General features: G+C 40.3%; 1 protein-coding gene and 1 long non-coding RNA gene across 7 annotated transcripts; one reads left to right on the top strand and one right to left on the bottom strand.

Moving 5' to 3' along the window:
* Positions 1 to 202: 202 nt before the first annotated feature.
* Positions 203 to 9,892, bottom strand: cblc (Cbl proto-oncogene C). Of its 6 annotated transcripts, none has more exons than XM_086079435.1 (12): positions 9,711 to 9,891; positions 8,293 to 8,786; positions 7,200 to 7,346; positions 6,219 to 6,375; positions 5,078 to 5,199; positions 4,864 to 5,001; positions 4,707 to 4,797; positions 3,417 to 3,548; positions 3,140 to 3,337; positions 2,500 to 2,583; positions 2,357 to 2,420; positions 205 to 637 (listed from the first exon to the last, which is right to left on the bottom strand). In XM_086079435.1, the coding sequence occupies exons 2-10, from the start codon at positions 8,715 to 8,717 to the stop codon at positions 2,554 to 2,556; spliced, it is 1,440 nt and encodes a 479-aa protein (XP_085935561.1). In that variant the 5' UTR covers positions 8,718 to 8,786; positions 9,711 to 9,891; the 3' UTR covers positions 205 to 637; positions 2,357 to 2,420; positions 2,500 to 2,553. The 6 variants fall into 6 exon arrangements, with proteins under 6 accessions (XP_085935565.1, XP_085935563.1, XP_085935561.1 ...); XM_086079434.1 differs by having other exon boundaries at positions 205 to 418; positions 514 to 637; positions 8,293 to 9,891; XM_086079439.1 differs by having other exon boundaries at positions 203 to 637; positions 3,140 to 3,288; positions 3,370 to 3,548; positions 8,293 to 9,892.
* On the top strand, positions 1,534 to 9,237 carry LOC147172976 (uncharacterized). The gene is made up of 4 exons (XR_015095450.1): positions 1,534 to 2,046; positions 3,496 to 3,665; positions 6,201 to 6,400; positions 8,341 to 9,237. It is a non-coding gene; the product is annotated as an uncharacterized LOC147172976 (long non-coding RNA).
* Positions 9,893 to 11,433: the final 1,541 nt, after the last annotated feature.

Genomic DNA, 11,433 nt, shown 5'->3' on the forward strand with positions numbered 1-11,433 from the left:
AGCGACGAACGCATGAGCGGGTAATCGATGTGCTTTCCTAATCGTATTCAAATGTGACGTTTTTCTTCATCGTATTCAAATGTGACGTTTTTCTTCATCCGTCTCGGGTTTCCGGCATATTAAAAGCCATCTGAAATAATTGATCTCAACATGTTGGACACAATCACGATTGGATTTGGTTGTAAAGCTAACTCAAACTCAACAACATGATGACAATTTTTTTTATAGACATTCATATATGCTATTCTTTATTATTACAGCGATTACAAAGTTTGATTGTGTATACTTTATATATATTATTTTATTGCTGTTTTCGCATGCCACTGCAGTGTTTATATCGTAAACGGGAATTCTCCTGAACATCCCAAAAGTGTACTCCGAGCATGGCTTGAAAGTGGCGGATCCTTGTCGAGCCTTGCTGCCAAAGTCATGGGCAGAGAAACTGGTTATTATGTAAATTTGCTGTTTTGTTACGTCACAATTCAGGAAAAAAAAATAGAACAGCTCACTCACAAACACAATGTTGGAGTTGGGCAGCTGACAAAATATTGACTTTACTTTCATTTCACACTTTGTGCTTGTGACGCGGGCTGTCCAGAGTCCATTTTCCATTTGTCCTCTTCAAATTGGTTTAATACTGCAAAAAAAAAAAAAGGGGAATACATCAGAGGCTTTGCAAAATAAAATAAATAAATAAATAAATCCAGTCCACTGAATCTTGAAATTGATTTTTTTTTTTTATGAACAAATTGCACCAGACCATACCGGGCAGACAACTGGGGGCAGTGAAACTATTTGATCCGAATCCCTTTTCCACAGTAACAATGTACTAAAAGACAAAACCTAAAATCGATGCCACTCGCTATAAAATAAATTGTTTTCCCATCGCTTCCTCTCCTCTTGAGTTCCTTTTCTTCATGACTTCTATCATTTCCAATTGTCTTTTTCTAAATATATATTTGCTAGCTAAAATTATCATCCAAAGCTTACAGTTATTCACTTTTTCAAGCACATTTGCCTTTTGTTATTTAGAAGAGCCATTTTGTGTGTTTACATGTAGGTCACCAAATTGACCATCAGGTGTCACTGTTGCATTGAGCTCTTCAATTTGCAGGCGAGTTGATTTGACTTGTCTTCGGATTTGTCATCTTGCGTTGAAATTCCACATTTGACAAAAGAGGAATATACTCTCCTAGAAGATATGATGCATGTGACCGGCTTGAAACTCTTTGGCATGTGCTAATGGAAATACAAAGCTTAAGATAAGGAAAGAAAGAACTGGATATTTTTTTATTAAAGAGAATGAACTTGGGGATTTTTTCATTGATCAAAATCTTCTTGGAACTGATTCAACAACCAACATTTAAAATCAGTTATTTTTTTATTTAAGGGAACAATATCAATGACTAGGATATGATTTGTATTCATTTTTTTAAATACACTGCTGCAGTGCCACTGCTGCTTCACACTCCAGTACGGTAGGTGGCGGTAATACACCAAAGGTTGGTTTGCCAACCGCCAAATTAACTTCAACACGGGAAGAAGAAGAATATTGCACTATTCCCCTGCCTAGCTAGTTTTATTTTATTTATTTATTTATTTTTAGCCTGAGTTCGGCACGTTGTTTCGTTGATGTTTCTGAAAAGATTTTATTTTTTTTGTGTAACACTTGGAGGATCAGTAACGTTTGTAAATAAAAATATACATAAAAGCAACGACGGACTTAATTGTGATTTCACGAACGCGATTACCGCGTGTTAAACTACGCCAACAACCTGCTTGGTCACCCTCAGTGGGTTTAAATTGGACTGAGCCGAGATTAAGCCCCCCCCCCCCCCCCAACAAACAAACAAACAAACAAACAAATAAAACACGCATCAAGAAAGGTTTCCAGTTGCGTGGACGTGGAAGAGCCACGCTCCATCAGGCGAATGCTGCCGACGGAACACTTTGGAGGGATCCAACATGTACGAACGTGAGGACATCATCAGGATTGAGGAGCAGAACTTTCAAGGCCGTCGGCATCATCACGGCGCCCAACAGAAGGTACAAGTTGCGTTATAATAATTACAGTGGAAACCTCGCATACCTCCGAGTTTTTGTGTGGAAAATTCATTGAATGTTTATCAGCGTTTTAAAAAATTATTTAAATGTATTTTTTGTTTTCAATTTGGTGTCAATTATACAGCTTCCCCCGCGAATAGTAAGGGTCATCTTTTTAATATTTTCTCATTTTACATAAACAAATGTTAATTTTAATACATTTAATTATATCATGTGGGGCACAGAAGTTCTGTCGAATCGCAAATAGTCTCAAAGACAATCTTTTTTTGAACACATAGAAAAAACGTATTACTTATTTGAGTTTGTTTTATTTCCATGATGTCTTCTTGATCCTGTTCCAGACTCGAGGATCAGCTCTGCGTTCACACACAAAGAGAATTTCAAATGACTTTTTCAGTAAATAATCATTTCTCTTGCTGTGAGAGGCTAACTGACCTGTTGGAGTGCAAATGAAAAATGGCGTCCAATCCCCTCAGTGTCCCTCGTCATTCATTGCTGAGCGACCTTTCTCTCTGGAGCCTGTCGCAGACAAAGCACAGGAGCTTTCGTCAAATGAGCTGCTTTTACTGTCGTATTCGTGTGTTGGATGTGCCTCTAAGGGGTGTGGCATAGTAAGTGACTTCAGGATCTGGAGTCAGGTTGGCCGCTTTGTAGTCACGGCGACCTTGCGAGGGTTCTTCGTTTTCATTTGTGGGTTTCACAGTTTGTCCTGTTTGATTAAGGTATGGATATGGTTTCAAAGTAGGGTTTCAAAGTAGGTTAGGGTTTCAAGGTAAGGTGTTAAAATAGGGATATGGTTTTAAAGTATGGCTAAGGTTCCAAAGTAATAATTAAAAGTTGGGGTAGGGTTTCAAACTACCTCAGTTTTTCAAAATTGGTCTCGCAACAGAATATTCCAAGCAGTGGCTCGAAAGCCAAAATATTCACAATTTGCACTCCAGCTTCATGTCACAGTCTGCCACCCATGCTTAGCCACACCCCCTTCTGCCAGTCCGCCACGCCCACCTATTTATAACCGTGTCCAAAAAGTGTGTAGAAAAACGCTAATAAAGAGTGCGAATAACATAAGACGTGCCTTCTTCCTCAGGGCGGCCATTTGCTTCACCACCTGCTCAATGTCCTCGTGGTCGTCGTCTTCGTCGCTCTCCTCCTCCTCCTCCTCTTTCTCCTCCTTCTCCTTCTTGTGTTTGGGCCGGTAGGGTTCGACGTCGACCGCCTCGGTGCCTTCGATGTCACAGCGGCAGTAAGGGCACGTGTGGCCTGACGATTTCTGCTGGAGGTCAACAGGATGTCGGACGGGCGTACCTAATGTAGTGTCCCGTGTCGTGTCGTGTCGTGTCGTGTCGTGATACCAGCCAGCTGTCGAGGCAGCGTCTGCACACCAGGTGTCCGCACGGCTTGATGCGAGTGTCCTTGTCCTTCTCCGTGCAGATCTTACACAGCTGGAAGGAACTGCCGGCTTCGCAGTAAAGCTCGTACTGCTCCTGCTCGCCATCGCCATGTATGCAAAACACCGGGGAAGGAAGGAAGGAAGGAAGGTCGGTCACGATGAAGCGCGCCATCTCGAACAGCGATCGTTGGTTTCTTCCCTTGCTGAGTTGGTAAGTTTTGCTCGCTTCAAGCGATTCCAAGAACGGGTTAGCTTTAGCCGCGTGACTAGTTGAAATGAGCTTGACCAGTTGAAATCGGTCGTATCAGAACGTGCGCACAGCTGTGCCTCATGAGTACCAACCAGCCAATCTGTTGCTGAGTTGTAGTGGATCAAACACTTATTTCACACAATAAAAGGCATATTGAGTGTGTGTTTTTTTAATAAACATATTTTGGGTTGTGATTCTGTAATCAATTAATCAACCATAGAAGTGTAAGGGCTGCTCTTTTCTTTAATCTGGCCCGTTAGTACTTCTGCACTATTTTTTTCCCCGTCATTTAGCCACCATTTCGTTTTTATTCATTTATCTCATTTAATAATTGAACTTATTTACTGTAAGTAAGTAAAACAATTTCCAGACACAATTTTTGAATAGTTGGTTATTTAATTATGACTAAATATAAATAAATATAACAATCAATAAGTTACATAAAATAGGTAATTTATTAGTAAAAAATACGGTGATTGTATTTAAAAAAAAAAATTGGGACATATTAGTTATAATTGCATTTAGAAAAAAAATCATGTATATTAAATACACATTAGAACATTAAAAAAATCATCTCCTACTGAGCAGGATAATTTCCCCCAAATTCTTCATAAAACACTGATAAACACTTAACATATGTTTTCCACAAAATATGGTAAAATACCTGAAAATCTGGCAAAAAAACAAAATATTGAAAAAAATCTGTGAATATGCAAATTACGTGTGGCGAACTGCAAATATGCATCAACTGTAGTTTGAAGTTGTAATATTACCATTCACCACTAGGTGGCAGACATGGTTTAGTTACACCCTGTACTATATTAAGACCATTTATTTTGCACATATACACATATTTTATCCTTATCTACAATAATTCTTGTCATTTGGTTAGGAAGTGTGTTCCTGTGCGCGCCCCCCCCCCCCCCCCCCCTAGTAGCACTGATGCAAAAATTGTGGCCCCTCCAGCAATTAAGTGTCTCTGTCTATATAAAACGGACATACTTGCGTGACCTTGACTTTTGCTTTGTGTTCCGGTCGGTTCAGGGCGCTGAGGTCTGGGTTCACATCTTGCCCGTCGGGGTACAAATAGCTGCCGAACATTAAGACACTAAGAACGCAAGTGAAAGACACACAAAAATGTGTGTGTGTGCGCGCATACCAGCCCTGGCTGTGGCCCAGAAGGAGCGCCAGGTAGAGCGCCGTATTCTCTGGGATGGTCTGCACGATGGCACCCTCGCCGGTCACGTGACCGATGGCCCACTGGCCCATCCTGGTGCAGCTCAGACGGAAGATGTAGCTAAGGAGAAAGGGGAAGGTTGGGCGATCAAGAAAGAATTCGCCGAGAGTTCTCGTCGGGGGTCCTGGTGGTCCACCTGCCCGGCTTGCGGAGGTTGCGTTCCAGTCGCGACACGGCCTGGTCGTACGTGATGAAGGCCATGTAGCCCGGGTGGGTGACGGCCAGTTGGTTCCAGTTCCTCAGGAGCGACCCCCACGGCTTAAAGGAGGGAGATGAGGTTCAGTTGGGAACGGCAAATCCCGATCGGACTTAAGTGGGATTTTTGCATTTCAACATTTAGGCCAAATTTGACGTATTTTTGCTCCCTTTCGCTGAAAGTCAGCAAAGGCTCGATTAGTGGATGCGTCAGAAAGATGATCTCAGGTCAAAACAGGCTGCCTTAATAAAACAAATGATGTTAGGTCAAATCTAGAAAAGCTTTTAAATAACAAATGCAAAGTCCCAAAAAAAAACTATACTCAAATGTTAAAAATGCACTTCCAATTGCGTTTTTGAATTTTTTTTTATTAAGCGGGGTTGTCGGCATTTGGTGAATGTAACTTGTAATCTAACTTAGTTACTTTTACACTCAAGTGATCAGTAAAGTAACTAAGCTACTTTTAAAATCTACTCATCAGTAAAGTAATAGTTACTTTTAAAATCCAGTAATCAACAAACTAACTCAGTTACTTATACAGTCAAATAATCAGTAATGTAACTGAGTTACTTTTTTAAAGGTAACTGCGTCAACACTGAGTAATTTACGAGTAATTTATCTTCCCCGATCGTGGCCAATAACCGCGAAAATGAAGTACGGCTCAGCGACTATCGAGTTAAAGTTGAGCATTTTCCCTCCCTTGGTGTTAAAAGTTTCACATTCCAAAAACACATCAGGTAAGCTGATTGTACTGTACGGAGGTGTGAGTGCGAATGCAGGAACAAGAAAATATTTTGCACCCACCCAACTCTCCATTGCGACAAAAAATAGGATCATTTCTCTATAAAATGATTGTAAGTACACCTCTGCAGAATACTCTGTCAATAAGCGCGCCACTGCCACCTACTGTAGTGGATGTGCAATTACACTTTATTCTAATACGGCAAAAAAAAAAAAAAGTTCCACAAGGTCCCCCGTGGCGATTACACACATTTTTAATATACAGTAAGAGTAACATAACAATTACCCCCCCCCCCCCCCCCCCTAAATATTGCATTTGTAGAAGGCGGTAGCAGCCCACCTGAAAGAGCCTGGTGAAGATGTCAAATTCAAAGACGGAGACGTGATCGTTGCAGGTGAGATCCACGGTGGACTTGAGGGCCACCGTCTCCATCCCGTCCTGGAACGGGTGCACGCGGCGCAGCTTCTCCGCCAAGCTGCTCCATCGCACGATGCATCTACGCAGTGCCGCATAGTTCAGAGGTAAGCCAGAAACCTTCTGAAGTTGTTACCTTCATGTGACCGATTCTAATTGTTAACCAATTATTCTGATTGTCAAGTGAAGGCGTCCTTATTGATAGAGCGCTTTCAAACGAGTTGCCTTGGATGCAGAGTGCAGTTCGAGGCGTGCCTCAACGTCGGGTGGACTTAAACGTTTGACTCCGCCCACATGGATTTTTCAAAATGGTTTAAACAATGTTTTTCCAACAACATTTGCAGATTTAATGATGCGCCGTCTTATGACGTAAATTATTTTATTTTTTAAACCCATTATGGAGCATCGAAAATTACAAACACTCGAGCCTCAGTCAGCCGGGGCGGAGCTAACTAAACGGTTTGAGGAAGAGGCGGAAGTGCAGTACTACATGTCCCCAGCAGATGGACGGTTGAGGTTAGTATTTGGGTTTCGGTCAGTTTTTAATTTTCGCTGTTCAAAACATACTGTAATCGTTATGTGGTAGGGTTAGGGTTACCAACAAAGAAAGAAAGAAGGCGCTTCGAGGATGAAAATCCGTGTGGGCGGAGTCAAACGTTTAGGTCCACCCGACGTTGAGGCACGCCTCGAACTGCGTGCTGCATCCAGGGCTTACTCCTTTCAAACAGCGGCGTGCTTCAACATAGTTGCTTGGCACAAGAATGCCACCAGATGGCGCCAAATCAATCATTTTGTTTATATTAGACGCACAAAAATATCAAATCGTTAAAGTTTGGAGTAAATAACAGAGGAAGGACTCCCCAAACAATCAAATGCCTAATTTAAGATATGAATCCAAAGTCTCACTTGTTGCCGAAAGAAATCTTCCAAAAATCCCGCGCCTCCGTTTTGGACAGCTTGTAGGTGTTGCCACGGTAACGATCCCCCGGAAACACGGCCTTGAGCTCCCACAACATGTGGCTGAAGAGCAGGGACAACTTGGTCAGGTCCTTCCTGGCACAGAAACAAAACGCACAGACGAGACGTGACGCCGGTATTTCGTATGGAATATTTTTCACCCACAATGGGGTCATCTTGTGCCAACGTGTGCAGTTATGCACGTGTCGTGCACGTGTCGCATTCGTGTCGTATGCCACAGGATGCATGTGCTGCTCTTATGATGCCCACAATACCACAAAATGTTCCACTGACCACATTGATGTGCAGGTCACATAACAAACAATACATAAACGTCCAAATGATTGTTTTTTAAATACTTTGTTGTTTTAAATGTATTAAAATTATTTTGTGAGAAATATGTTTTTAGAATAATGTATTTGTAACACTGTACACACAAATATTTCCAACTAAATGTAGCTATTTCTAAACTGTACTGTTTGAAATATTACACATTTGCAACAGTAATGTATTTAGATTTTTGTTAAAAACAACTTTTATTATTCATTTCATTATTTCAGTATTAAATCTATTTGAATTTTTTTTTAAATACATTTGGTTGTTGTGTAATATTATCTTTTGTAAATCCATTAGTTTAAAAAAATACATTTATGTATATTTTTAAATAAAAATGTCAGATAATCCCAGATTTTTTTAAATGTATTTTATTCATTTGAAAATGTGTTTGAAAAATATAAAAAATTATGTTTCAAATACTTACAGTAAACTATTTTTTTTAAAGTTTGTTTATTTATTGTTTTTTAATTTGTAGTATATGATATTTTTTAAAACTTTGTCTGCTTTCTGGTTAAAACTATGAATGTGAATAATATTGTGATTTCTAGATTAGGTTGTGATTAATGATGTGTCCAACTGTCCGGTGAAGATTTTATTTAGCAATGTTGTTTTAATTTAAATGAAAGTTTTTAAAAAATAATATATATATATTTTTTTTACTTTTTCTCTAATGCGTTTTTGCAAAGATCATCTGAAACAACTGTACCTGTAGCTGGACGTCTCATCAAACATCTTGTCCTTTCCTTCTTTAAAGAGCATCAAGGCCCTGTCGGTCTTGTCCAGCAGGTTCCTGGCGTGGACCCTGAGGTACGCCGCCTCGTCCTCCCCGGGGGCTCGGCCCGTCAGCACGCCGAGGCCTCGGTAGGGTTCCCAGACTCGTCGCAACGCAGAGGCCGTATCGGGCAGCAGCTCCGGCAGGTAAGGCGGGCTGTTCCTCAGGCCCAGCCGCGGGTCCGTGCACGACTCGTGCAGCTTGTCCAGTCGCCGCAGAGTTTTGTTGACCAGTCTGTGTTCTCTGTTGGTCGGACGCTGACACGCTTTTTCTACGGAGCTGGCCGTCGCCATTGTCGCTCTGTTGTGCGTTTGGACCTTCTTGATTCTTTTTTTTTTCTTTTTGGGGGAATTAAACATTTATGGGACAAGGCACCATATTTGGTAACTGAAGGAAATGTTTCAAATGAAACCCGGCGCACCTTTCAGCTGGTAAATATTGAGGAAAAATTGGATTAGCATGAAATTTATGGATATGGATGATATACAAATGAGCAAAATAAAATTGGAATTATTTCAAATGATTCTATATTCAGTATTTTATTTGCTATTAATGTCTTAATAAATTAGATAAATACATTTTTCACAACCCCTGAAATGTTATTGTGTACATTGGGAACGCTGCATTATACCTTTAAAATAAAGAGAGATTTTTAATTCTTAAAAAAATATATATATTACCGGTAATTGAAATGAATTTACAAATCCACAATCCCACACTTCTTTTAATATGTTCTTGGTCCCGTACAAATAAATGTTATTGAACAATGTAGGAAAAAGCAAAGATATTTTAAAAAGGAAATTTATACTTTCAGCAAAAAAAAACAAAATCAAATGTGTATGATTTTTTTTTTTAAATACAGAATTGTCAAATTTGTGTGTCCACCCTGAGAAAAGTAATATTGCATTAAAGTTCTATTTTTTCATTATTAAAATTAAAATGTAGAAAATTATTTTAATAAACAAAACAAATATTTTAAAACTGTATTGACTTTGAAACCTGGGTTAAAAAAAAGAACATTATTCACCTTATTGGGCATGCAGTGCACCCTTTCAATATTGTTCAATTCCAAATGTTTTTGCACCACCTGCATAAGTAATGTTACATTAAATTTCTATTTTTTTAATGAGCAAAAAATGGAAATTTTGATTAAATAGATTATTTTTTTGACTACATATACAAAAATGTAAAATTTGAAAGTTGTGCCACAAGCCCTGAATCAGAACGTCCTTTTAAGATGGTCGTTTAAAAAAAAAATTGTAACAGGTGTGTTAATCTCAAGATGTTCCTTCAAATGTATTTCAACGAGTTATTATCCTCATGCTGGACTCAGAAAATGTCATCTTACTCACAAAAACAAGCCTCGGCTGTCCTTTCAATTCCTTCTGTCAAGCAGGGTCAGAACTGGGCCGAGACTCACAAAAACGTCGGAAAACGGACGGAAAGCGCAATCGGGCCCACACGAAGCCTCTGCTTTTCTTTCTTAATGCCACTTTGTCGTGCACTGCAACTGCTGACTTCCTGTTTGAAGCTCGTCTAACTGGTTTGCTTTCTTTTGGAGGGAGGGGGGGGGGGTAGGAGAGAGAGAGAGAGAGAGAGAGAGAGAGAGAGAGAGAGAGAGAGAGAGAGAGAGAGAGAGAGAGAGAGAGAGAGAGAGAGAGAGAGAGAGAGAGAGAGAGAGAGAGAGAGAGAGAGAGAGAGAGATGGCCTCAAAACACCCCACTTCACATAAAATGAAAGCAGTTAATTCGTCTTGTAGCAGTAGCATCGATTTACTAGCAGATAAAATGCCAAGTTCCAAAACAGTTTGTTAGGCTCCTCATTGTTCCACAATATAAAAAAAAAAAAAAAAAAAAAACAACGTCTGTGTTCCACGGTGTTTCCAGTCAATTGAATGACCTGATCTCGGAATATTACGGTAAATTCAGGCTGAGGGTCTCTTCTAGGTAAGAAGTAACATTCTAACACATTGTACCATCTTGGTTATTCTTTCCTCCCATGTCATGACCTTGGTGTCAAAGTCCAGAAAGGTGGAACGGAGAGAGTGCCCTTGACCGAGTGAATGTAAAACAGTCTTCATAGACTGCACAAGCTCACAATCCGCTCAACAGCAGTCTGGAGAACCGAACCATTTTGGCACCGAAACGTTTTAAGGCCCCCCAAGTCGAGGTCGATGGTGCCAGAATAGCGGGTCAGCCAGTCAACATTTTGGGGAAGATCTTGGACACGAGCTTAAACGACACACGTTGAAAAATCCTGGCAAAATTGACAGGTCGTAACTCGACCAGCAATCCGTCCGGCCCAGAGGCTTGTGGCTTCTGATGGTTCCACTGACAGCATTGGAGTCCTGAGAAAGGAAAATAAACTGCGAAAGTGGCTGGAGTTGCCATAAAGCTTTACCAGCACATCACCATATGGAATTTAAAACCCACCCCTGATCTAAGAATATCTTCTTTTATTTTATACTGCATGCACTGAGAGTGGTTTAAAATGTTCCTAATAGAGTAGTTTGCTTACTTTTGAGTTATGAGATACACAATGTTAAACAAATACTGCATTGTTCATCATTCATTAATACACTGTACACTACTTGTTATTTCAGTCTGCATTTGATGTCCCCTACCACAAGGGGGCGTCATTTCATAAAAAAAAAAAAGTATAAACTCATCCTTGACGGCATCCCAGCCAGGAGATTTGGCTTCCAATCCAACTTATCTCTTAGTACTACACCGACCTTTATCTACTCTACAAACCAATCAACCTAACCACCATACTGGCCTACCTGTACTGGCCTACCTGTACTGGCCTACCTGTACTGGCCCACCTGACCGACACTTGCTGTACTTAAACGAACCATCACATCGACCTGACAAACTACCAATATTGTTTTTTACCTGGATTACAGCCACCATTTAAATCCCATCGGCCTGATTTTTCTTTCTTTCCTGATATTTTTGCTTTGTAATGAATCCTAGCAAAGATTTGTGGGGGGGGGGGGGGGTTGCGGTCTTGCAGAGCTTCTAGAGTGATTCAGTGCAGATGTTATTTGTCAACACATGTGTAATCTTCAAAAAT

This window comes from Leptonotus elevatus, chromosome 6, assembly GCF_054856555.1.
Source record: "Leptonotus elevatus isolate MCC_2025b chromosome 6, RoL_Lele_1.0, whole genome shotgun sequence".
Taxonomy (NCBI): Eukaryota; Metazoa; Chordata; class Actinopteri; order Syngnathiformes; family Syngnathidae; genus Leptonotus; species Leptonotus elevatus.

Coding starts and splice junctions, on each gene's coding strand:
- cblc (XM_086079435.1), bottom strand. CDS start 8,717: ATGTTTAATTCCCCCAAAAAGAAAAAAAAAAGAATCAAGAAGGTCCAA. Junction 5,002..5,077: donor AACCTCCGCAAGCCGGGCAG/GTGGACCACCAG, acceptor CTTTCTCCTTAG/CTACATCTTCCGTCTGAGCT. Junction 3,549..4,706: donor CAAAAGTCAAGGTCACGCAA/GTATGTCCGTTT, acceptor GATGGCGAGCAG/GAGCAGTACGAGCTTTACTG.